Source organism: Halictus rubicundus, chromosome 16 (genome assembly GCF_050948215.1).
Source record: "Halictus rubicundus isolate RS-2024b chromosome 16, iyHalRubi1_principal, whole genome shotgun sequence".
In the NCBI taxonomy this organism is placed as follows: domain Eukaryota; kingdom Metazoa; phylum Arthropoda; class Insecta; order Hymenoptera; family Halictidae; genus Halictus; species Halictus rubicundus.
The window spans coordinates 174,518-201,364 of record NC_135164.1 but is presented as its reverse complement, the minus strand read 5'-3'; the positions used below and the strand labels follow the sequence as shown (position 1 = coordinate 201,364).

The window sequence follows — 26,847 nt, the reverse complement described above, 5'->3', positions numbered from 1 at the left end:
AGGAATGGCTTAGGCTTGTTTGTACCTGATACCTCACTTTCAAAATAGTGGTAGTACGTAGCCCTTTTCTCTCAATTTGAAAAAAACCAATACTTTGCTGCGTGTTATTTATTCAGAGTTCTTCTTATTTCCTCCCTAATTTCTGAAGACGCAAGGCTTAGAAACTAGATTAATGAATTTTAATATTAACAATGTTAAACAGGACCGCAATGATGAACATATACAATTAGAGAATCGAGGAAATAATAGATACTGCAAAACTATTTTTGTATGTATTTTAGTTAAAAATGTTACCTCAATATTTTTAAAACATTAAAAAAATATTGTTAAAATCACATGAATAAACCATATAAGAAATTGAAAAAATAAAGATGACGTATGGAAAAAAAACTTTCCCACCGACGGGATTCGAACACGAGCATATCCGCTCCGTAGTCCGACGCCCTAACCGCTGTGCCAACCGGCGATGTTGTAAACGTTACGAACATTCTGGTATATATAGCACAAAATACAATCTATTTTTTCTCTTAAAACATTTCTTAGGTCAAACACTTACTTATTTCAATGTAATAATGTTTAAAATGACTTGATGTATACCTGCGATAAAACCAACAAGTGTAACTTTCCTCCAAATAGCAGAAACGGCGAAAAAATTCGGTTTTTCTTGTTTTGACAAAAAGTGCCCACAACAAAAACTAAAAAAAATTGAGGACACTGCCTGTTATGGTACTTTATCGGGGCATTAAACAGCAAAATAGCATGTTTTCATATTTTTGAGAAATGTACATTTTTCCGATTTTTTTGAGGTTTTTCATTTTTTGCGACCACAGTTTGCAAGAAAAAAATCTGAAAAAATACTCAAAAATCTGTCTTAGGATCCAAAATATGCCACATTTTTCGGAATTTTAGGAAGCATCAGAGTGTGGAAAATGCGTGGAAAAGCGCGAAATCTAATTTACCCTGTAACTACCCTCACGGGCAAGATAGAGGGTTGAAATTTTGCTCAGAGGGGTTTTTCTGGGTCAGCTTTCGGATCGTTCATTAATCATTGAAAAACCTCTAAGGGCAGTTTTGACCATGTTAATCGGCTAGGCCCTTTAACCCAACAACTACATCATAAAAATTGGATTGAGTTAGGTTTGAATTACATTTAGATTAGTTTTCGAGTTAGGTTTGAGTTAGTTTTGGATTAGATTTTGGGGTAAACTTGTCGAAACACCTCTTCCTCACGGATTTTGATGAAATTGAAATATGTTGTGAAGGTCATCATTCTGAATATCTGTTTCCTATAGATGTAACCGGCGCGACGGTCTCCTTTAGTTTCCGAGATATTCGCAAAAACCTGTCAGATTCACTATTGCGAATTCTGCCTATTTTGAATGACGGACTTTGTTCTCTTGGGCGAGGGGGGGAGCTCCGCCCTTCCCCCTGAACCCTCTCCCCCCAAAAGCCTAACACAAACTCACTCTGAAATTCATTTAAATTTAAATCGGGTAATGTTCAAAACTCGAGTTACTTTGTTGTTTTTTGTTTTCATTAAACTAAATTCCAGAGTGAGTTAGTGTTTGGTTTTTCGGTTAGGAGGTGTGGGGGGGGGGGATCTTCTCCCCCCACCCTAAAGAATAAATTCGGTCATTCCAAATAGGCAGAATTTTCAATATTGAATCTGACGGTTTTTTGCGAATACCTCGGAAACTAAAAGAGACCGCTACTTCGGTGACATCTATAGGGAACAGTTGTTCAGAATGATAACCTTGACAACATATTTCAAATTCATCAAAATCCGTAAGGAAGAGGCATTTGACTGATTTTTCATCATCATTTGTTATAAAAAGTTCACGGGGTATATGTGTCTGTAGAAAAGTTGACGAGTGGTCGAACCATGCTGATAGTAGTAGTTGCAGTTTTTCGTGAATATCTCAGAATCTGAGGCTGAGCGGCGGTTACATGTATAGGAAAAAGTTGTTCAGAATGTTGAGTTTCACAACATATGAATATGAACAATTGAATCTAAAAGATGAAAATTGAATGATATTACAATCAAGGGAATTTTCTTTCATTTTGAGGGTTATAACTCCTAAAGCCAAATGTGTCAGATAAAAGATTTTAATCTAAAATAAAATAATTGTTAATTAACTTCTGCCAAGCAGGTGCTTCCCTTGATTTTTATCTTTTTTTTAAATCAATATTGGTTCACTTAATAGATTTACTACAAATAACTATTAAATTAAATTAATTGCTAGAGAAAAAGATTTGTATTATATTTAAAATATTCTTTCGTCATTTTTCCCCATTTTTCCCCATTTTTCTACTGTACTTTGTTTTAACAAATTGCGTTCCACTAATAATTTTGCATCTCGAATGAACGGATAATATTACAGCACAGTCATAAAGAAGTCAAAAAATGTACATCTAAAATTAGAAATCCGTTATGTTGAAAGTAGAAAATTAGAATGTAGATAGCACGTTTGTAACCTTGACTGTAAACTGACAATGAACCCATGTCCGGCTATTCAAATCTTAATTGTTGGGACCACAAAATAAATTAAATTCTAATTATAATAAAAGTTAGTCAAATGTATGAATTACTTTAACTGTTTGGTATTTCTAGTTACGACCAAGCCAAACAATACTGAATGATACAAATCGAGACGTATATTTATAATTTGAGATGACTTCATAATAATTTATGGGATTTCAGATTGTGTGCGAGAAGATATTTCTTGGTTGGACACTCTCTGGGACTATTATAATACCCGGACTACTTATGTCGGAGCACACCACCAGCACTCTGGCAGTGATGTTGCGGCAATGTGCGAACCCGGCTGGTGACATAGGCCACTTACCTCGTGCTGCTGTGCCAGATAATTTAAAAACACGGCTGTACAATATGTTACACGATATGGAACAAGAAATTGCCGCTTCCATCTAGATATCGTTTCAGATTTTTTAAGTGAAATTAGCAATCAGTGGCTGGCGACTACTTTACAACTGACATCCATAATTTTAATTTTATACGGGGTGGTCTACTTAAAGATAGACACCTAAATGTCACCTTCAATTATGGTCTATGAGGAGCATGCAAAAGTTTTACTCTTTTTCAATATAATTTAATGGTCATACATTATAACTTACAATTATAATACTTATAATCTTTCGCCTTTTTTTACAATTGTTTGTTTGCTATCGATTTGTCTAAATAACCACTTCGTTATCGACTGTTAACATACCTCGTATATAGTGTGTATAAATAAAAGATAATTAAAACAGACTGAAACTTTTGCATACACCTGAGTCATTTCACGCGAAATTCAACGCTACTCGGAGTAGTGTTCAGGATTTTATTCAAATTTGAATATGTTGTAATCTTCAGTAACCTATAGACGTATTTCAAAGGATTTTTTGATATCTTGAAAATTGTTGATTTTACAGACGTCTGAAAAAAGTGTCAACCTTTTTTCATTAAATTATAACAGCTGAACTAACAAACCGATGAAAATAACTTTTTAGGAGCTTATAATGAAAACATACGAGTATTAAAAAAAATTGTCAGTTGAAAAAATGTTTTTTCACCATTCATTTTGCAATTGTTGCAAACGAATGCAGGGGAATATTAAAAAATGTAAAAAATGAGGATATAGTTCTAAGTGTCCCCTTCATGGACATGTTATTAAAAAGTGGACAGTTTAAAATTGACGAAATTAAAACTATTTGAAGTGAACGCTGCATTGCGATATACCGCTTCGGACGGCCGACGCGGTAAGACAGCAATATATTCAAATTTGAACAAAATCTGAAACACTCCTCCGAAAAGTGTCCGATTTTGCGTTGAATAACCCACCTAATAAAAAATATTTTTCATTCAATTTATGTGATATCACCCCGCAAAGAATATTTTTTGGTCTCGAGGTCACCTTTTGCGAGCAAGTGATAATCACATGAACTTGGAGTCACCTTTGATTTTCAAAATTGAAATTGAACAATACCAGAGAACATGAAAGAGAGAATAATTAGAAATACCATTAGAATCTGTCATTGATCGTTTCAGACAATCCATGTCTATAAAGGGGTAACATTTGAAGCACTTGACATAACATGGTAGCTGAAAATGTAAGTGATAGGTCGACTAGAAATTTAATAATAGTGTTAAGGTGGTTTAGTTAATGTTTACTTATACAGGGTGAGTCGGCAAGAACTATTATCTAAAATAACTCGATATCTATTGATTGTATTGAAACAATTTTTAATGAATTATGTAGCATTTTAAGCGACGCATCGAATGAGTTTTATACATCGTTTTTTCCCGAGATATCAAGATGATCTTGAATTTTTTCGAAGTCAATGTGCCTTTTTTTAATACCACGTTGTTACCGATGGAATTAAAAATTCAGCGCCCTATAATATGATGACCTTGAGTTGAATTTGAAAATACTTTTGGAAAAATGCATGGTCACCTAGATATCTCAGAAAAAGGAGATATGAAAAATCAAATTGTACTTATTCGATACGTCCTTTAATATGCTATATAATTCATTAAAAAGTTTTTTTATACAACCTGTTGAGGTACTACAACGAAGTTAAGGATTAGATAAGATGAATAGGAGGTATGTAGTGAAGTGTGAAGTATTATTGTCAAAACTACTATATTACAAAAGAACGATGAGATATATAAGGGATGGTATGATACGGAATAGTACAGAATGAAATCAGGTGAAGAAATCAAGAAAAGAACGCACGAACTGTGAAACGCACGATTTGGGAGAGTGATATTACAATCGCGAAGCGGGAAAAGGTAAATATATGTAGAAAGACTTCGAAAGATCCGCGAGCGATTAACGCGAGCTTATGTATACTGTTTTGGGCCATCGGTTAAGGAAGGAATAAGGAACAATGCCCTAACGCAGGCCCGGTAACTGGTGGCTCGCGTGCCATATACGAGTCCTCGTATCACTCCTGAAACTTCCCACCCAAGCTCCTATGGAGTGTCGGAGAAGGGGGCGAGGGGTTAGAAACCTACATATGTATATAGGTATATAGGTATAGGTATATAGGTTGTCTGATTGAGAGACAAAAGCACGATAGGGTAATATGAACTGGTGAGTGGTCGGGGAACCTGCACACTGGTAGTGGGGGTCGTGAAGCGACGATGGGCGAGAAGTTGCCCAGGCCTGCCCTAACGAACGATGCTGCTAGGGAGACAAAGCAAATTAGTCAACGGATTCGAAATATGGATTATTGATACGATGGCCCATGCGACAAGTATGATGCGACTTGTAAACATTCGGCGCAAAGCAGTTTACATTCGATTTCGTTCACTCAGGGTTCTGACATCGAGTTCGAACAGCTAAGCTCGACGCGGTGTACAAAAACTACCGAAGCGTGATTTAGTGGTGTGCGGGTACCCGAGATATCGGACTCGGACGGGTTCGGAAAAAGTCGGGCGGATTCGGTCGGCCGTCCGTACAACACGAATTTTGGTTCCTGACCGAATTTAGACAGTTTGAAACCTTCAAACAGTCTGACTAATGCAAGCAACTCATCATGTGTACAAAATTTAAATTATAATTGATTTTGCATTTAAATTTAAATTAAATTAATTTTTTATATATTATAGTATATGTATTACCAAGCGTATTACCAAAGACACAACTCCTGTACATTTTCAGGTAACAATCTAGTACGTGTTGCTGTCACTACATTGTCAGAGACCAAAAACAATCGCTCACTGCTTACTTGTGTTGCAGGTATTGCCAGATAATTTAGCCAGCCAAAGTTAAACAAACGAACGTATAGTATACAACAATGTATCACTTTCAAACTCGGTGACGAGAGTTTTAAATTCTAATCTATAGGAAGAAGATCTTTATTGTTTGACGGTTTTACAAATTCTGGTGTTACGCTGTTCACGCTCAAACATCAGGTTGTTATAAACAAATCGATCGTCGGCTTGTAATGACAACCGGTTACCAGTGAAACGAGCAGACGAGACAAACGGATGACTGTCAGATCGTCCCAGCTGACTGCCGACGATCGATCGTCACCAACATTAATGTATGTATATGTAACAAACTCCTACAAATCCTAAATTAATCTTACACAGATTCTACGAACAATAATACGTATTTTAAGGAAATGCATGTAAAATTTAACATACTTAATCAAAGGAATAATAAATATTATACACAACAATAATACAAATATTAACCGTTTGAGTCCCAAGCAGAGCGATCGCGCTGCTGAGATTTTGTATCGAAAAGTCCGAATACAGTCACTGACTGTCGAAGTAGCGCGCTCAACTTTACTGACGCACTTACATCACATTGCTGCTTTTTAAAATGTAAATAATACAGTTAAACATTTTGTATTTCATTGTTATCACGCCGCTTAGGCCTCTTCGCAATCGATAAAGTCAAGCGCTATCACGAGACCCCTGGAACACAAACGGTTAAAAAATTATAGATTTTAAACAGAATGGAAGAGGTATCTTTACCTCTATGGTCTATAATTTTAAATACTGCAGAATGGAGTTCTTTTCAATCATTATCGTTAATAACTGTGGCTCAATTAAAGATTCGACGATGAATCCGATGAAAATACGAAGGAAAACACACGGTCAACACGTGCTGGAAGTGACTTCCTCACACTAAATCATTAATATCGCATCTCCTACTCGGAAAACATAACAATAGATACTATTTTTACCAAGACATTCCCGTATGATTAATTCCATGATATTTGACGTAAGCTGTGGATTATAGCAGTGGGCTAAGGATATTAAACTGTTACCGCCCACTACTACGCGATTGTAGGGGGTGGAAAGACACCATTTCCTATGGGTTCGAAGTGGTGACATTGTATTGATACGAATGCGCGGCCGATTGGTTCAGAGTGGAAGAGGCAGGCCTCGTTTCACACACATTTTCGGCTGTATTCGAAATATTGGCTACAGTGGTCACACGTACTATGTGGTGTGCAAGGGCGGATCCAGCTTTGGCGCCAGGGGGGGGTCACATAGTCGTGGTCAAGTCAAGAACTTATAATTTAATTTTGATAACAATAGATACAAGTAAAAAGTAGGTATTTTATTAATGTACGTAAGTACTGTACTTAAAAATATTTATTCTTTATTGTACACTTGAAAAACTTAACACATAATAACTTGTACATATACACGTACATATTGCCATCTTCTCTTGAAGACATTCAGAGAAGCACTATCACGCACGGAATGAGGCAGCCTATTTATATTCCATAACCGTGGTGAATGATTTGTCATAACAGCTAGAGGTATGTCGAGGGGTATGACGCAAAACTCCGCAAAAGTGAAGAGGTGGTACGACAAGGGTTTCCAACAAACAAAATAGAAACAGACAAAATACATATATTTAAATAACAAAATCAATTTTTCTTTTACGTCTTCTCCCGAAACGCGTTATTACGTCATTTACGTCAATGGGTACGTTTTTATGAATGTGGAGAAGTGCCAGTCCGGTTAGGCGATCTTCAACCATTGAAGATCTTAGCCACGATTTAATTCTGCGCAACGTAGAGAAAGACCTTTCTGCTGTCGCTACACTGACAGGTAGTGTAGCCATAATACATAAAAATTTTCTTATATTAGGATACATATCGATGTCACAATTTAAAATAAGATCAGAAATCGACTGCGGTATGTCCTGGCTCCGCTGCCACGCCTGCCACTTCACCATCCACAGCCGATATTCATTTACAATGACAGAAAATGGAGTGTTATCTAGTAATAATGTATAGTCGGTAGCTAGTTGTTTCACAGTTTCAATGTCTTCATTACTACATTCGCTTTTTGGCATGAAAACGCTTAGCTGAAACAAATTAAGTACATCAGGAGACAGGCGGTCCTGGAGATCACTTATTATTGAATCTAGAAGAGGGATGTATATAGCTCTGCGGAAATACTCTTCAGCAGATTGAGCAGGTTGGTTATTGGCCCTATGTATTTGTTTTGATACTATTCTGGGGCATTTAATTTCTACATCTAGCTGCTCAGCTACTTCTTTAGCCTCTTCAAAAAGCTGTCGGTAGATTACGTCCACATTTTCTCTTTTATTTTGTAAAACACTTAAAGTATCATTAATAGCGTCCGTAGCTTTTTTTAAATCAATTGAGTTCGATTGCAGTATTCTGCTTAAAGATACAGTAGTACCTGAAAAATAAAAAGTAAGTGACTGTGACTGTAGTGCATAAACTAAGAATTTATAACTTAATATAAACGGTATGTACTCGTAGCATAAAATATTAACAAAACAACAACATAATTTTAAAGTAGGTTTAGTATACTCGTATAAGTTCATTTGCCAAACAATAAGAAATAAAATAATTTAGGGAAGTACCCACCTAATACATCACTTAAACAGATGGAGGATATAATAAAGTCAGAACTGCGCAATGTTTGCAGCAAGCAATGCGCATCATTGGCAGTTTTATTGTCTTGCCAAGCAGAAATCTTCTCCAAAGCGCTACAAATTTTGACTAAGTTGTCTCCTTGAAATTGAAGATGCCCATCATGCCTCTCTACCCAACGTGTCTCACAAATACCTTGCATGGCAGCTCCGAGTTCTATTTTAAAAATTTCATGCCTCTTAGCGGATGCATTGGCAAATGCCACAACTTTTCTCATTGTGCCAGATGTATTGCGACAGGAAACTACTTTGGATGATCTTGCCAATGAGTTATTGAGCACATGGTTGTTGCACGGGCAACGTTTAGCATGAATGGCTATTTTCATCAATTCTTGCACTGCACCTTTTGTATCTGATGCCATAACCGAGCAGCTGTCAGTTCCAATACCCACACACCAAGATAAATCTAAGTTAAATTTGGTACACAGATTTTCAACGATTTTCGCCAAAGCTACACCTGTCAATCGAGGCTCTATGTCACCTGAATTGTTGTCTTCACGTCTAAGAACATCGTAGGTATCACAAAAAGTCACAAAATGTTCCTTAATAACGCCATCATGCAAATATCGGAATGATAGGCTCAGCTGTGAGATATGTGATATATCTGTTGTTTCATCGAACAAAATTGAAAAATATTTAGCTTCCCGCACATTCTGTAAAATGTTTTCCTGGATGATTTCTGCGCAAACATCTATCAACTCATTTTGTACAGTCTTGCTGATGTACGTGGCGTTGGATTTTGAAGATTCTAAATGTTGCTGCAATGCAATATCGCCAGAATCAATACGGAATTTTAAAAGGGCTCTAAAATTCCCTTCATCGGCTACTACGCTGTCATAGTTCAGCAATTTACCATCGTCGCGATGGCCACGTAACGATATATTTTGATGGCCACAAAATATTATAGTTTTTACGATTGGTCGCAAACGTTCTCTATTTTCATTTATTTGTTTCAGTCTTTGACTATTTACTTGGTTCATTATGTTAATTTCCGGTTTATGAAAACTCAATAAAAAGTTCTTCCCTGCTTGGACAGCTAATTCGTGGTATTTGTTTCGCTGGTGTGTTAGCAGAAGACCATTTTCACCTAGCAAATTACCGAAAGCTTTTAATGGTTCTTTTACGAGTCGACATAAAGGTGTTTTTGTCTGTACACCACCTCCAGGAGCTACGACAAACAAAGCACAGTACTTGCAGTAAAGACCCTGGTCTTTATGCGACAAAACAAGCCAGTGAAACTTGTCAAGGTGAGACTTCTGAGCATATTTTTTTGTTTGTTTTCCTTTTTTATTAACAACACAATGCGGAAAAGTATAATTAGGGGGAGGCTGCCAATGCTTTTCAAGCAACATAGCTTTAGTTGAATCATTTATATTTTCCCCTATATAACAAGCAATATCTGAAGCAAACTTTGGTTGAGAAAGTGAAGTCTTTATCTGATCAGAATCAGAAGTCGATGTACATATTGTAGGCTGAATATCGTTAGTAACAGGAGAGCATGTTTTTTCTTCATCTATGGTTAATGTAGGCAATGTAGCTGTAGAAGCAGAAGCATCGGCAATACAATTATTTTCATCTGTAGTTGTTGTAGGTGAATTTTTCGAGTAAGCAATCTCAAGCCTTGGTTTCTTTGGGAAAAATGAATCTATTTTTTTTAATGAATGTTTCAATCCACCACTACCATCTCCTTTTCCCTTAGAATCACCCTGCAAGCAAATCCATGCAAATTTCACACCCCACAACAGACAACAGACTGTTGCAAATACATATTAAATATATATTCGCTATAGTACAGGCTGGTGGCGCAGGCGCATTACCTCACAAACAAAGCAAAACCATGCAAATTTCACACCCCACATCAGACAACAAACTTTTGTAAACATATGAGTTATAAGTACATAAAAACATAATAATATAGGTAGTTTTACAGAAACTGATTACTTACCATTTCTTGAAATTAATGAATTTGCAGCTACAATTTTTAAGAATACTTATAAAGGTGTAGGAATAACTAAAAATTAACCGAACACGTCTTTCGCTTTCAGCCACGCTATAAAGACTGACTGTCGCCCGTTGACCGTCGCGGGTCGCCGGCACAGGGCCACCTTCTTTTGTTTATTACAAACTCCGATCGTCTTTTTATCTCACCGGTCCGCCGGCCGTGGTGCGGTCCTAGGCGACCGGGTTTCATATTTTTTTTTTTTTTTTTTTATGTAATTACATAAAATCTGTATGGTGACAAAATATATAAATAAAATCATTATGTTCAATTAGTGGTCCACCAAAGTCCTGGAACCAGCTCAGGGGGTGGTCATGACCCCCATGACCACCCCCCTGGATCCGCCGTTGGTGGTGTGTGACGTTCGACGTCAGAACATTGGGCCTACAGGCGCGGCTGAGGTGGGGATAGGTTTGTTAGCATAGTCATAAATTGTTATTTTGTTTATTCTAACGATTAAATTCCTCAACAACGTATTCTCCACCTATTACCACGAGGAACTCTGAAATGTTCTAGTTAACAGCTTTTTAAATAATGACGAATTGTTCCACCGCACAGATTGTCAGATGATATTCTTTCTTTTTCGTTAACGTAGTAATAAATTGTTATTTTGTTTGTTATCACGTTCAAATTCCTTAACAAGGTATTCCCATCTATTACCACGACGAACTCTGAAAAGTTCTGGTTGATAGCTTTTTAAATAAATACAGCATGTTCATTCTGTCTTCGTACTGCCACCCCACGAGCCGTCAGGCTGGCCTGAAAATATTCTCGACGAAAATATTCTCAGGCCAGCCTGACGGCTCTAGCATTGGTCTTCGAACCCCTGGAGTTCTGGTAGTAGAGGACACGCTGTGCCTTTGTTCCGAGCCTCTCGAACCCTCTCACGTGGCTGTCCCGGACCCCAAAATGCGTTTAAACTGGGTAAAATCGTCAGGCTTGCCGGCCTGTGAGATATGCATTGACCTTAAATAGGGAGATTTGTTGCCTGAAAATGTACAAGACTTATGTTTTTTGCATGCTAATATTCCTAATCTAAAATAAGAATATAGGTATACCTATATCTAAAAATATTTGTGTTTATAGTACTAAACACTTGGTAGTATTATACATAAACTATACAAAAAATTAATTTAATTTAAATTTATATTAAAAATCAATTATAATTTAAATTTTGTATACATGATGTGCCGCTTGCATTAGTCGGACTGCTTGAAGGTGTCAAACTGTCCGAATTTGTCGGTCTGGGCCCGAAATTCCAATTGTACAGGGTGTCAAAAAATTATATGTCACGGTCACCATAGCGTGATTCTACACTTACGATTTGGTGGAAATTGACATAAAAAACTCTCCGCAAAATTGACCTAGACCTTGAAAATCAAGGTAAAAAAAACAAAAATTTTTTTGTTTAATCGTGTTCTACTGATCATAAGGATCAACTTTGTGAAAGAAACCATGGGTCGCATCTCAACCGTTCTCTTAAAAAATGATGTTGTATTTCTTATAATTTTTGCAGCTTCTTCATTTGTAAATTTTTTACATCCAGCGCCAATATATAAGTAAATAGCGTACTATCATACAGCGGGTACCATCAGTAAGCTATCTCGTTGGCTATGAAATTATCATAATCATGATACTCCTATTTCCATAACTACAGAATGAAAGAAAGAAGCTGCAAAAATTATAAGAAATGCAACATCATTTTTTAAGAGAACGGTTGAGATACGACCCATGGTTTCTTTCACAAAGTTGATCCTTATGATCAGTAGAACACGATTAAACAAAAAATTTTTGTTTTTTTGACCTTGATTTTCAAGGTCAAGGTCAATTTTGCGTGGAGTTTTTTTTATGTCAATTTCCACCAAATCGTAGGTGCAGAAGCACGCTATGGTGGCCGTGACATCTAATTTGTTGACACGCTGTACATACCGCGCTACCCGACGATACAGTGAATTTCGTATATGTCACATAACATGGTCGAGTATGTCGGTGTGAGACCAGAAGACCACTACTAATCCAATAACAAAGCTTTTACATTTTTCAATATTTTTTTATGAATCTTTCACTAACATATTTGTAGCATTTTTCTAATGAAAATTATACTAAATTTGATATAATTCCGATGATATTTACTTGTGTAAGGAAGCGTTCGGGAACGATGAAAGTCAGGCGTGAGCTCAGGCCTTTAAATCAAAACTTAAACTTTTTTATTATTAATTATTTTTTTACGAGACCTTCGCCAATATATTTGTGGAATTTTTCTGATTAAAATGATACCAAATACGATATCATTCGCATCATATTTACACTATTTTTCCGTTAATATAATTTTAATGGAAAGTAACTTTCATGGCTCATTGCACAAGTAAATACCATCGGAATTATATCATATTTGGTTTCATTTTAATCAGAAAAATGCCACGAATATGTTGGTAAAAGTTTCATAAAAAATAATGAAAAATAAAGAAGTTTTGCAATTGGATTAGTAGTGGTCTTCTGGTCTCACACCGATATACAAAATTCGAAAAATTGGATGACATGGAATGATTTAATATTTGGCCTACCGATAAATTAATACTCGTCTAAATCCTATTCAAAAGGTGGCGGTCCTTGATCATGTAATAGTTTAGAATGTTTAGAATAATCGAATTTTAAACATTCAAGCGTCGATGCTCTCTCGAAACAGTAATCAATCGGTATATGTTACGCGACGATTGAGAATACCGTGTATATTTTCTACGCAAGATTTATTTCAAATGAATTGTTGTATACCCGATAACCCTAGGATCTACACTCTGCACCACGAGAGAACCGTACCGTTTCGCGCAGCTTGACTGGCCGCGGAAGGTGCTGCGAACCTCACAACTCCCACTCCACTTCATATACGCGGTGTACCGTAATTAAACGGATTAGCATGGAAATATAGGGTATAGGAAATCGTGACCATACTGTGTAAACACCCGGTATGGCGTGGCGTCACTGCGCGCATGTGCTGTGCATTGGGAAGGGAGCGTACGGAGTGGGAATACCACCAATCAGGGCAAAGATGCGCAGCGACGAACGAAAATCGGTTTTCACGCGGTACGGTTCTCTCGTGGTGCAGAGTGTAGTTAAACATCAACGCATCATGATAATCATGCCATAGACACGTCAGCCAAAACCCTTGAATCATCAGGACCAAACAGACCCTTAGACTTTGTCACTTCCACGTCATCCTTTCCACAACAAGCCTTTTCTACTCCCTTCCACATTTTCCTCTCAAAAACTACATATATATATCAGCCCGTCGAAACAGAGTCAGGGCTTCTTCGTGCATATTTCAGTGCAGAAGGTTAAATCGCTGTATCTTAAACTCGCCACCGTGTATACACTTAAATAAAACTCTTCTCGATTTTATTATAAAATGTTGTACTCGATTTCCAAACCCGGAATCCAACAGAATAATGAATTCTTCTAACACTGATATTTATCTGCTTTTTTGTTAATTTTTAAGAATTTTTATCTCTTGCTAAAGTAGTAACTTGATACTACAGTTTCACGTAAAAATATTAGATATCTCTTCAATGAAGGTTGTTTTAAAAACGCTGTAACGTTTTTAGTGCAATTAGATGCATCAAATTTATTTCAATATGGATTGCTGTAAACTCTATTGTTATAATTAAACTAAAAGTTAGCTGCGTCCATCTACGTATGTAACCGTGAGACATTTTTTTAAAAACGTGCACTTTTACATATTATAATGCCCATAAAAGAAAATTTAATTAAACAAAATTTGATGTGGGGAATTTTTAGAGCTCCATTCTTTGCAATTACTTTCACCTAGAATTCTTAAATATAAACTTTCATTGATTTCAACAATAACTCTTTAATTGTACAGTTTCGTGGGTATGTTTATATAACATTATTTGTCTAAAATTATGTTTTAAATTAATTAGACAATTTTTTATTTTATCGGATAAACCCCCCCCCAAGGGTAGTTTTTTATACTAGCAAAAAACAATATCAGATTCGCATTCTACGAATTGAAAACCCCCCAAAACTGCTTTCTTTATAATAAATACCGTATTCATAGTTGACAGAGATATGAATTTTGTCCACCGATTCTGAACCACTGTGCGGCGACAGCTCTCGAGCTTCGCTGTCCTTTTCTGCGTGCAACATTGTATCAAAGAAAGACATTGTCTCACCAAGAGACTGCAAAGTCTTGTCACCACCGACTTAGTTGAGAATTTGCAGAGTTATAGATTTACTTAGTTCACGACGTTACCACGCAGCAGTTTGGCGTAGCGGTAGCGAGTTGAACTTGTACGCCGTAGGTCCGGGTTTGAATCTCTTCGTTGTAACTTGTTTTATTTTAATATTTCACATGTAAAAATCCATTTTGGATGCCCAATAAATTTTAAATAATATATTTTTACTGACTAAAAGATTGGTCGAAAATGATACTTATTATTTTACAAAAGAAATACTAGATCTATCACTACATAGACAAAAGATAATAATTATAAATTATATACTTTTATTTTGCCTCCCCTAAGGATTACAATTCCTTTTCCCTTACACCACCTCCTTCTATCGCCGTCTTTCCATCTTCGCTTACTCTAACTTAGACCTTATCTATCTTAATCTAACTTAACCTAACTTATACTTATACTTAGCTTAAACTAGACTTATATACTATATAGCGAGAAAAGAGAGAGTTTATTTACAATAGACCTTATATTTATGACTTAACCTAGCTTATACATAACTTAACTATGCTTATGAACTATGTAGAGAGACAGAGAGAGAATTGTATATACAAACGACCTTATATTGCTAGTCTTACATTTACCCCCCTACCCTTTGGACCTCCCCTTCCATTCGCTCATCTCCCACTCCTCTCTTTTCCTTTCTCCCCTCTCTCCACTCTTCCACCCTTCTCATCCATTCCTCACCTCTTCCCTCATCTTCCAACACCTCTCACATTCTCTCCTGCCACCCTCTTTCCTCATCCATTCTCATGCATACTTCCCACACACGCTCCCACGTCTCGTTCTCCCATCCGCACACTCTGCACGCTTTCTGCTCCTCATTCATCCAATACCATTCTCCCCTCATCTCGCATCCTAACCTAAATCTCGCCACTCTTTTCCATCTACTTTCCCCCCATCCTTTCTTAAGGTACCCCGGCAGTCCCTCCCCTTTCACCATCCCATACCACTTGTTTGACTTTGACTCCTCTATCTTACTCCTCCTTTCCTTTGTTTGTCTTTCCTTTTCCTTTTTAATTATTTCCTCGCTCATTCTCTCCCTTCTTTCCTCAATCATTTCATTTATTATCTCACCCGACCATCCCCTCTCCTTTTCCCACCCATCTCTTACCCCTCCCACCCTATCCCTTCTTCTTATTTCTTCCCAACATAATCGTGCCAGCTTTCCCCCTTTCCCTTCCGCTAATTTTTTCTCGTATCCCCACGCCCTCAGTCCTGCCTTTCCCCTCAATAATCCCCTTTGCATTTCCTCCCTCACCATGTATCCCGGCGTTGTCCTTTCCACTCCCAGGACCCGCCTTAGATATCTCTCCTGCAGCTTTTCCATGCCTTCCCTCTCTTTCCATCCCCAAATTTTCACCCCATAACTTATTACCGACCATACCAATTTGTCAAAAAGCCATACTCTCCCACCCCAATCTTTACCAAACCTCATTTCCTATCCCCCACACCTTCCCCATTATTGCTGCTCCTTTCCTCACTCTTTCCTCCACTTGCGCTTGCTGCCCACCATTCCTCGCTATCACGTATCCCAGGGACTTGTACTCCCTTACTTCCTCAATCTCCCTGTCCTTCCACCTCCACTTCATCTTTTTCCAACTCCCTTCCTTCATCTCATTATTTTAGATTTCTCCGCGTTTAACTGCAGCTTTTTCCCATCCAGGTACCTCTCCATCTTCCCCATCATCCCTCTCACATCCCCTCCTCATCCTCCGCCAGCATCGCTATGTCATCAGCGTACGCTAGCGTATAAATTTTCTTCCCTCCTACTTTTACCCCCCCCCCAACCACCCCTCTCCAACTCTTCATCTACATCTGCCATTAGTAACGTAAATAGTAGTGGGCTTAGCCCACTCACCCTTGTCTCACTCCCCTTACCGTCCAGAAGCATTTACTTTCTTCCTCCCCCACTCTGACTTTACTTTTCGTCTTCTTCATCAGCTCCTCGCACCTCTCCACTAGCCCCTCCCTTACCCCCCTCCTCCTCGTTGCCCTCATTAGCACCTCCCTGTCTACCGAGTCAAAGGCCGCTTTTAAATCTATGAACATAATAATCAACCCCCTCTTTTTTGTTTTCTTTCTAACCTGTCTATTAATCGAATAGTTTAACACATACACATTGTCTATACACCCCATCCCCTTCCTAAAACCTGCCTGACTGTCTCGTAGTAACCCTTTTCTCTCTATCTCCTCTCTCATCCTCTCCGCCAATACCGCCGCGTATATTTTATACGCTGTCTGTGTGAGCGTTATACCTCTGTAGTTCTCCACCTTACTATTGTCTCCCTTTTTGGCTGTTGGCACCACTATCCCTTCCTTCCAGTCTTCCGGCCATCCCTCCCCCCTCCAAACCTTGTCCTCCCCTCCAATTCTTCCATCTCATTCCCTCCATATTTCCATACTTCATTCGGTATACCGTCCCTCCCGGCAGCTTTCCCTTCCTTCAAACCCCTAATCACCCTGCTGACCTCCGACTTATCTAGCTTCCTCTCCCCATCCCTCTCACTTCTACCCACCCCTTCCTTTCCTTCCCAACTATCTACTCCTCCTAATACTTTTTTAAAATATTCGTCCCACTGTTTCATCTTTATCCTTTCGTCTATCCTCGCTCCCCCCTTCCTTTCCATATTCACCACTTTCCATATCTGACTCTCATTTTTTAGTCCTTCCACCATCCTTTCCCATTTCTCTCTCTCTATCTTCTTCTTCTCTTCGCATAACTCCTTATATCTTCTCTTCTCTTCCTTAAACTTCTTACCCTCCTCTCCCTTCTTCCTCCATCCCCTTAGTTCCTCTCTCACTTTCCTTTTCCCTTCCCTACACTCCTCGTCCCACCATCCGCCCCTCCTTTTTCTCTCTTTCTTCCCAATCGTCTCCAACGCCTCTCTTATTCTTTTCTTCAATCTTTTCCACTCTTCCTCCACTCCTTCCTCTCCTCCCCTAAAGGCCCCAAATCTTTCTTTGAAACCCTTTCTTTCTTCCTCTGACCAGCGACCCCCCTTATTCCCCCTTCCTTTTCCTCTTTCCTCCTTTTTAATATCCCCTCTTTTCACTCCTTCTATCCAAACCGTCACTGGCATGTGATCTGAATCAATCTGTTCCCCTATTTCCACCCTTTCCACCTCTTCCCTTGTTTGCTCATTCCCTATAATATAGTCTATTACTGAGTTCCCCCTCCCCCCTACATATGTCCACTCGCCCGCCTCGTCTCCTTTAATGCTACCGTTTAATATCCCCCATCCTCTCTCTCCTAGATATCTGATCAGTCTCCTCCCTTCTACGTTTATTTTCTCATCCTTCGACTTTCTACTCCCTTCCCCTCTCTCCCCCTCTTCCTCCTCTCCCACTTCCCCCCTTCTCTTCCCGTCCTAGCATTGAAGTCCCCCCCTATAATTACTCTTTCCCGGATCCTTCTTTCTTCTGTCCATTGCCCCATTTTTTCCAACTTTCTTTCCAGATCTCCGTTTACGTAAACCCCTACCACCCTCCACCATTTCTCGCCTATCTTCACCCTTACCGTCATCATACCTTCTTCATCTCCTCCCTCCTCCCTTTCCCTCTCGATCTCTATCCTTACTCCTATTAGCATACCCCCCATTGCCCTACCCCTTTTTTCTACTCTTCTTGCCCACTGCTTTTCGCATATGTACCCCTTTGGTAGCCTTCTACTTACCCCGCTCCACCCCCTTTCCTCTATCCACGTTTCCATTAATACTATTATGTCCCACCCCTCTAACCCTTTCCAGAATTCCGTGTCCTTATTCCTTAATCCTGCCACATTCCAGAAAGTTATTTTGTACCTTGCTTTCCCCCTCTTTCCCCCTCCTCTCCCTTCTCCCTCTTCCCGTTTCCCTGTTCTCCATACCACACTTCCTCTATGTCATTCCATCTCTTCATTCTTCCATTTACCCACATTCTCATGTACCCTACCTGTACATGCATTCCCTTCTCTCTTTCCTTCTCCGCTTCCCTTTCTATTGTCCATTTTGCTCTCCTTTCTTCCTCTGTTAAATCATCGTCCAGCCATTCTTTCCTTCCCTTTAGTAACCTCCTTCTGTCCATTACTATCCTTTTCTGTTCTAAATTCGCCATTTTAACTAGCACCATTCCACACCCATCTTTTCCTTCTTTCCCTATCTTCCTTACTTCTTCTATCCCCTCTTCCTTCACCCCCACTAATTCCCACACCCTTTTTACTTCCTCCTTCACATTCTTCCCCTCTAACTGTTTCTTTTTTATTATTATGTTCTTCCGCTTCTCTTCCCTTTCCTTCCTATCTTGTAATACCTCTATTCTCCTAATTCTTCTCTTATTTTCTTCTAACATTTCCCTCCCTATCCCTCCTTCTCCCCCTTTATTCCTCTCTTCCTCTTCCTCTTCCCTTCTTTCTATCTCCCCTACCCTTCCATCTATTCTTTCTAACCATTTTTCTATCCTTTCCTATCTTTTTTCCTCCTCCTTTCTCTCTTCCTTCCTTTCTTGCCTCCATCTCTCCCTTTCATTCCTCCACTCCTCCATCCACCTTTCCCCTTCCTCCCTCAACTTTTCCTTCATCCTCTCGACTTCCCCTATTAGCCCTCTTATTACTTCCTCTATCTTCCTAACTTCTGTCCCCTCCTCCTCCTTTCCCTTCTCTGGCGATCTTTTTGTTTTGTCACTTCTTTTAAACATTCCTCTTTCGTCCCTCCCCTCTCCTAACAATTCCTCTCTGCCCCTCTTTTTCCCCACACTTTCCACATTCTCCAAATTATCTAGACTAAACCACCGTTCTAACCTCTCATCCTTTATCATCCTTCCTACTCTTTCTTTTCCAGCCCCCTCCTCTATTTTCCCCACCCCCTCTCTTACTCATTTCTTCTGCCCTTAACTACTTTGTAATTGTCTCCCTTTTTAAATTTCCCGCCTCCTTAAGTTATTCTTCTCCCGCTAGATCGCGCCACCTTCCACTCCTTCCAGATGTAATCCTGCGCACTCCCCTCTACCGTCACCCGGACCTAACCTCTCTCTCACTCACTTTATCCTTCCACCAATGCTCTCTATCTCACTTCCCCGCCCTTATCCCTTTCTCTAACACCTGACCCTAACCTCAAGACACCCTTCTCCACACACTTTCTCCCCACACAACCTCTTTCTCTCAACGCTTTCACCCTAACTTGCCGTACACTCTCTTTCGCACCTCAATTACTCATGCGACCGGAAACGGAAGTCCTAATAATTATAAATTATACATAAGGATAAAAAATAGAAAATAATATTAAAATAGTAAGAATAGTAATCAAAACGGTTGATGTGGCTTGCGATCACGCTTCCTGGAGTTCGTATAATGTTGTACATAACAAAAATTATAAGTATTGTAAGCTAAGTTCGCGATGTTCCTCGGATCGTGGTCGTGCAACGACTGACTTGCGGTCCTCGAGAGCCGCCTTCTTATCCCAAAAGACATCTTAGAAGCGATGCCGATCATCGCAACAACGTCGCGTAGGGTACCATGCCGCAAAGAACGCGGCAGCATCGGTACCACGCCGAAAAGAGCGCAACGGCTCGAGCAGTGTCACGGTGCGCGGTGGTAACGCGAACACTACTGAGACTTCGGAGTTTGTTGGAATGAGACGTATCTTATTCTAGGAGGACTCAGGATAGACTTAATGCGTTCTGAGAGGTTTTTAGTACGACAACTGTTTTGGCTTTATTCGAGGGTGCTTATATATGTGGATTTTGGGCGAGAGTGGGGGTTCTTTCCCATGTCTTGACGAATGGGGAAGAACCGGGTGTTCGTATCTTATCGCGTCGGAGAAAGCGGGGTGTTCTTATCTTATTATGTCTAAAAAATAGTTATAAGATAGAACCGGGCGTTCTTATCTTATCGCGTCGGAGAAAGTGGAGTGTTCTTTATCTAAGAAAGAGTTTTTTAGATAGAACCGAGTGTTCTTATCTTATCGGAGGAAAAAGGGGCGCTTTTCCTTATCTCATATAGAAATAGTTTCAGAGGAAAAGCGGGTGGTCTTCCTAATCTTACGACCAAGTGTTCCTATATAAAATATAGGTTCTGGTTGAGATTAGGGTGTCACAGCAGCCGTCGCGGCAACGTGCCCCGATCGGCACACACACACATGCACACCGTCAGCGGCAATCTCTTACAGTATTGTATTTGATTTTGTATATTTATTCTACGTAACGTATATCTTTTATATAAAATATTATACTTCCATTGCTTTCAGGTACGATTGATATTGTTACGATGGAAGCTGTCGATTGCGGAGATCGAGAGAAGTTGGCCGTCGTATCGATATTGTGGTATCCGGCCAACGGGGTTGTTGTTAAGAAGAAGACAGACGACAGAATCTCTCGAGTCGTCGAAGCGAGAGCACGCACCTGTATCGCATCTTTCAACATTGTCCGTTGACAGCCAATAAATAGTTATTTAGTTGTTGGTAGTGTTCGGTGTTGTTGTTTAGTTGAGAGATGTGTTCGCCGACGAGGCGGAGCCGAAGCCTCCGCAACAATATTATACAAACTTCAGGAAGCGTGATGGCAAGACACATCAACCGTTTTGATTACTATTTATTGTTTCTTACGTATTGTTTTAATATTATTTTTTATTTTTTGTTTTTATGTATAATTTATAATTATTATCTTTTGTCTATGTAGTGATAGATCTAGTATTTCGTCTGTAAAATTGTGAGCGCGATAACGTATTAATCGGGATTACAGACAGTACAAATAGTACGAGAAATATTTAATACAAAAGTGTGTACATATGCTATGCGAACAATGAGTAGAAGCTTACAGCAAGCGCACGGAAGGGCGCGCGCAGATACATAAAAGAAAAGAATGCCACGCATGCGCAGTAATACATACAGCGTTCCTCCCAAAGACCCCGCGAAGGATTGAATACATAAAAATAGTGTTAATCACAACAAAAATAATAAGTATCATTTTCAATTAGTCCTTTAGTCAGTAAAAATATATTACTTAAAATTTATTGAGCATCCAAAATGGATTTTTACGTGTGAAATATTAAAACAAAACAAGTTACCACGAAGAGATTCAAACCCGGACCTACGGCATACAAAGGTCAGCTCGCTGCCGCTGCCACACCTTGGTAACGGTATGAACTAAATTGGCATTTTTACGGTTATATCGAAACTTCAATTACAAATACCTCGAAAACTATTGACTGTCTGCCCTTTTCCCTCTCCGACGTTTCCAGCGTGCACTGTGTATTTCAAATGTAACGTTGGGCGAGAACCACAGATTTCGTCTAAATGCCCTTCGCCGGAACCGTGCAAGGGACTTATATCGGGAGGACTTATTCCCTTCACTGTATCGGACTACCCGAGCGTTCTTAAGACAGCCCGCACATTCCATAAGAACTTCTTATACGTAACTCACTGGTGGCTTGAGCAAGAAATATAAGAACTGTTATGGCCTGAAATAAATCACTTCGCAGAAATTAGTTGTCGTAAAGGACCAAAAGATTTTAAACGCAACCAATAAATACCAAGTTATTTTAAGTAGTAGTTCTTAATAACTCACCCTGTCTATCTGCAGGTTATTTATTGCTTTTAAAACATTTGTTGAATATACTTATGTTGTTTATAAAATAGAAAGAAGTTGCAAACAAAAATAAAGAAATAAAGGGTGCAATAAAAAGGTGAAAGTATTGTTCCCATTGGGGAACATTGGTTGTATATAGTTAATTGCGAGCCACTGATATAAAAATTTCATTTAGTGTGGTCTCCGAAATCTAGAGTGTAAGCAGACCATATGTATGTATGTATAGTATCTCATTTTAATTAACATGTGGATACACGTTACTTATAATGTCAAGCTACCTAATTATCTTCTCTAGTTGAGATTTTTTTAATCTCAAAAATTTTAAACGAAGTAAATATTTCAGAATTCAAAGATTAAAAGTGTTTTGTTAAAATGAAAAATTAGACTTTTTTTTAAAAATACCTTAGAAATGTCGAAGATCAAGCTCATTTAAACATCATCTACTATACATGAAAAATAATAAATAATTTGTTTTTATAACATACAAAAAAAAACAGAAAAATTCTGTGGAGGAAACAATTTCTTTTTCCTTTCATTTGCTTCTTGAAATAGCTTTACTTGCACAAGAAACGTTTATCCCACTACCATAGCTGCAGAAGACAATTAGTTAGAACACATGTCGTACAAAAAATTATTCTACAAAATTGAAACAACAAGAATGAAGGTCATATAGACCCTAACAGAACATGGTAATTAATAACATTGTTTGCAGTGAAATTCAGAACCAATGTTTGTAATATAATTACAATTATTCTAGTAATTTCGTTCAAATAACTATAATTATAGGAATAATTGTAGTTATTTATTCAAATAATTTCGTTCGAATAATTATAATTAATAAAGAACGAAATTGTGTATCCATATATGAATTAAAATGAGACGACGATATAAGAAAATGAATTCTTCATAGTTTACAGAATTGTTCCTATGAGAAAGATTGAATCCTAGAGCTTATTACCCCGGCCTTGTAGTGTGCATAAAATACGTCGATTCAATATAGGCAAAAAAGATTTTTACAGTTTCGAGAGAAGGAACAGTCTTTGTACCTTAAAAATATAAGCAAATAAGTGACCGTTAAAGGCTAGTGATAGTAATATGGAAAAATATGATAACAGAATTATTACAGATTATTACAGATTATTACAGAATACTTTAATCTATTTGATACGCGTATATAGGAGCCAAAGTACAAGAATGTTATTACTTTTAATACATGACCGTATGCCTTGAGGCACTTAAAAAATAAGTAAAATTATCGAATTTTTTTTAGGGATAATTACTACATAAAAAATATTAATTTCTTTGGTATAAAAATGTAACTTGCAGCTATACATTTCAATCTTTTCTAGTCATAATGCTACAAAATGGCGGAATTATTCGTTTGATTCAAAACCTGACTTCCTGGAGCATCAATTGCAGGCTACTATTATTGTAAAGATACAGAATATCTAAAATAAAAAATTCCAGTTAACCTAGTTAGCCAAATGCTGTTTCGAGCAAATTTTGGGCAATGTTTGTATCGTACTTTGCGAGCAAAAGACTTGTCGATTTGGTACCAAACCTTGCTTGGAGCAGAATTTGGTCCCTAGATTCTATGAATTTGGCACCAAAACTTTTCGACAAATTCCAAGCCAAATGCGGAAATAGATGGATCGGAATTTGAGTGCAAAGTTTGCGGACAAAATTCCATGTCAAATTGAGGCCAAACCTTGGCTTCGTTCTAGAAGGCAGGTCGGTGGCACTAAATCCTTGCTCTAAGAGTATATATCGGGCAAAATCGGAGTAAGCCTGGCTGTAGGAGGAAAAATAGGATTTTATTTAAAGTTATAAATTATATTGTTACGAGCCCGGGCTGTGAGCAACGCAAGCGGCCGGCGATGGATTATTACCTCAGGAATATGGTTTCAATTTGTTAGGTACGCGAACGAACCCAATCCGAAATTGGGGAGCCGATAGGATAGTTAGTAGGCCTCGTAACTTGTATAATTTAATACCGACGCATTCGACGCCACTCAGCAGCTGCTGCTGACTGTTGACCGTAGACGGATGCACGATGTAAACATAAGCTAACAATTTACTTTTATCCAAATCACAATAATATCATATAGCACCTTTTTTGAATTTGTCTGGGCTATTACTTTATGAAAAAAATATAGCATTCCATTTTAGAAAAATAGATTGGCCTTAAGATTTTCTCTAGTTGTCGTGTCGTGTAAATATAATGTTAGCTCTGCTCTTTTTCTATTGGCTGTTTTTAAAACTGTACGGGGTGACTAAAAGATTCCCAATTGGTGAGTGGGTGGTGCAGTTTGGTTGCGTCGGAGTAAGGAAGGGGTTTGGGGAAACTGTGTTTAGATATGGGAAAAACGATCTGGAAAACTTAATGTTCGTATATTGCCCTGTCAATGGTCTTGCTCACGGAGGTGTCGAAGTGGTGTCCGATGACACCCAATAATGTTGGGACAGTCGCATCGCGTCGAGTGTCTCGGCTATTGCAACCGACCGTGTTTTTATCTCACGTTCGGTCTACTTGAGACCGAAAAAATATTAAAAAACACTTAATTAAATGCACTAAATATAACTTAATTATACGTAGAATAAGTATATACCACACACACAGATATAAATGCAACAAAACGAAAAAAAATAGAATATACAGTTTAAGTAATAGAAAAAGTGTCTTAAAAAAATAACAAAAAAAAAAAATCAAGAATCAAAAAAGTTAAAAAAAATGAAGGAGTCTCTATTAATGATGTTCTTTCAACTGAATGCCAATAGCAACTGACTGCCTCTTTCGAGATATAAACTTTTTCTGAATGTCTTTTTCAAACAATGTTGTACAATGGACATATACTCTATGATCTAAATAGTTCGTTAGGAGTGTTTTGAATCAGTTTCACGTTTCACAAGCCTTCGACGATAGATATGTATAAATAGCAATAGGTAAATATAGCAATAGCAGTAAAAAAAACTGTTATTGTTTATTATCTTTCTAATATAAGATAATAAAAAAAATTATTTCTTAAAATGGCTATATAATTTAATTCAGGTATAAAGGTAAAATTATTGTAAAAGTGTACATATTTAAAGAACATTTAATTTAATCAAATATACGAATATATACAGTGACTCCCACTAATATTCGTACGCTCTTAAAAATCGCATAACTTTGTCAATATTGGAGTATACTATTTGAATTTTTTTGACAAGTTAGAACAATTGGATTACTACATAAAGTGAAAAAAATGTTTTACAAAAATTGCAATTGGTCGACAGTGCAGAGAAAATACTAAAGCTTGTATTTTGCAACTTTTTTATGTGGACTTACATTGAAAATTTAGAAAGTACGATTTGTAGATCTGTATGAATTATACATGTTCTGAGAATTTCATCAAAATCGGTCAACGTTGCAATGAGCTGCAGATGTTCCAAAATGATCAACCGATAATGCCATATCCACTTTTATCAACTTGAGATACAGTTTTACGAAAAAACCTATGATAGAAAATCATCTAAGGTATAAACTATAATACAAACAAAGTACAAATTAGATGAGAGTAGAAACAGTTTGCTATAATTCCGAAGAGAAAACGATCCTGACGGCTCTACAGAAGGTTTGGTAAATATTTACATTCAGGCAATAGATGTACTTCTTCTTCAAAATAGACTCCAATACAGTGTGTTCTCGATATACAGGGCGTTCATTTGAAAACTTTCCAGCCGAATATCTCGAAAAGTATGACAGGTATTAAAAATGTGTAAAACACATTGTCCAAGGATTTCGAGGGGGAAAGAGGGGGCAGTATCAGTTTTTTATTTGGTTGGCGTTTTCAAGGTAATTTGAATGTTAACTTTATTTTTTCAAATGGATACCTATATTTTTTATTATGGGATCTTTTGTACGTAAAAAGACCAGCAATTTTCGTAGGATACTTGTTTTTATCTGCGCACTAGTTTCGGAGATATTTAAAGAGAAGTAGAGCGAGTTATACTTATGCTGCGAGAAAGTTTGTAATTTCTTTATAACTATAACAAATTTTCAAAATGTTCTCCGTTGTTTTCTAAACAATAATACAGACGATTCTCAAATTTTGAACGAACATTTTTGAAGGTATCTGTTGGAATAGCTCTACATTCCTGTAGAATTCTGCGACGCAAATCGTTGACGCTTTCTGGTTGTGTTTTGTAAACAACAGACTTTAATTATGCCCACAAAAAGAAGTCGACTAGAGTTAGATCTGGTGATCTTGGAGGCCACTAAATATGTAACACCTCTTCTACCGATCCATCTTAGTGGGAATCGATTGTTTAACACTTGGCATGCGGGGGTATACTTCGCCGCGGACTTAAGGTCACCCCAAACAAGACAGACAAGATGCCGAAGTTGTTTGGACGGCCAGATTCAAGAACACTGGTTAGAAATTTGCCGGTCGAGGAATGGTCTCCGTGCTCGAAATCTTTCCCGGCGTCCTTGGGGCCATAACTTTGAACGTCCAGATGGCCTTTCGAGAGCACGTTGACACGTTCCCTGCTGTGCATTGCACAAAAAAAAACTGTTTTTAGGGGCTCCACAGCTCCTTAGGTAAAGTATCGGTATCTC

General features: G+C 38.0%; 2 protein-coding genes across 5 annotated transcripts in view; one reads left to right on the top strand and one right to left on the bottom strand.

The window, feature by feature from the left end:
• Positions 1–2,933, top strand: part of Aln (divergent protein kinase domain 1C) — an 80,080-nt gene extending 77,147 nt beyond the window's left edge. For all 4 annotated transcript variants that reach the window (XM_076801762.1, XM_076801763.1, XM_076801760.1 and 1 more), the window contains one exon: positions 2,702–2,933. In XM_076801762.1, the coding sequence (XP_076657877.1) occupies positions 2,702–2,932 (231 nt within the window). In that variant the 3' untranslated portion in view covers position 2,933. The remainder of the gene's footprint in view (positions 1–2,701) is intronic.
• A 3,732-nt stretch (positions 2,934–6,665) lies between these two features.
• LOC143362240 (52 kDa repressor of the inhibitor of the protein kinase-like) lies at positions 6,666–10,297 on the bottom strand. The gene is made up of 3 exons (XM_076802239.1): positions 10,291–10,297; positions 8,374–10,191; positions 6,666–8,182 (listed from the first exon to the last, which is right to left on the bottom strand). Exons 1-3 carry the CDS (start codon positions 10,295–10,297, stop codon positions 7,386–7,388), a joined length of 2,622 nt encoding a protein of 873 aa, XP_076658354.1. The 3' UTR covers positions 6,666–7,385.
• Between the last annotated feature and the right edge of the window lie 16,550 nt (positions 10,298–26,847).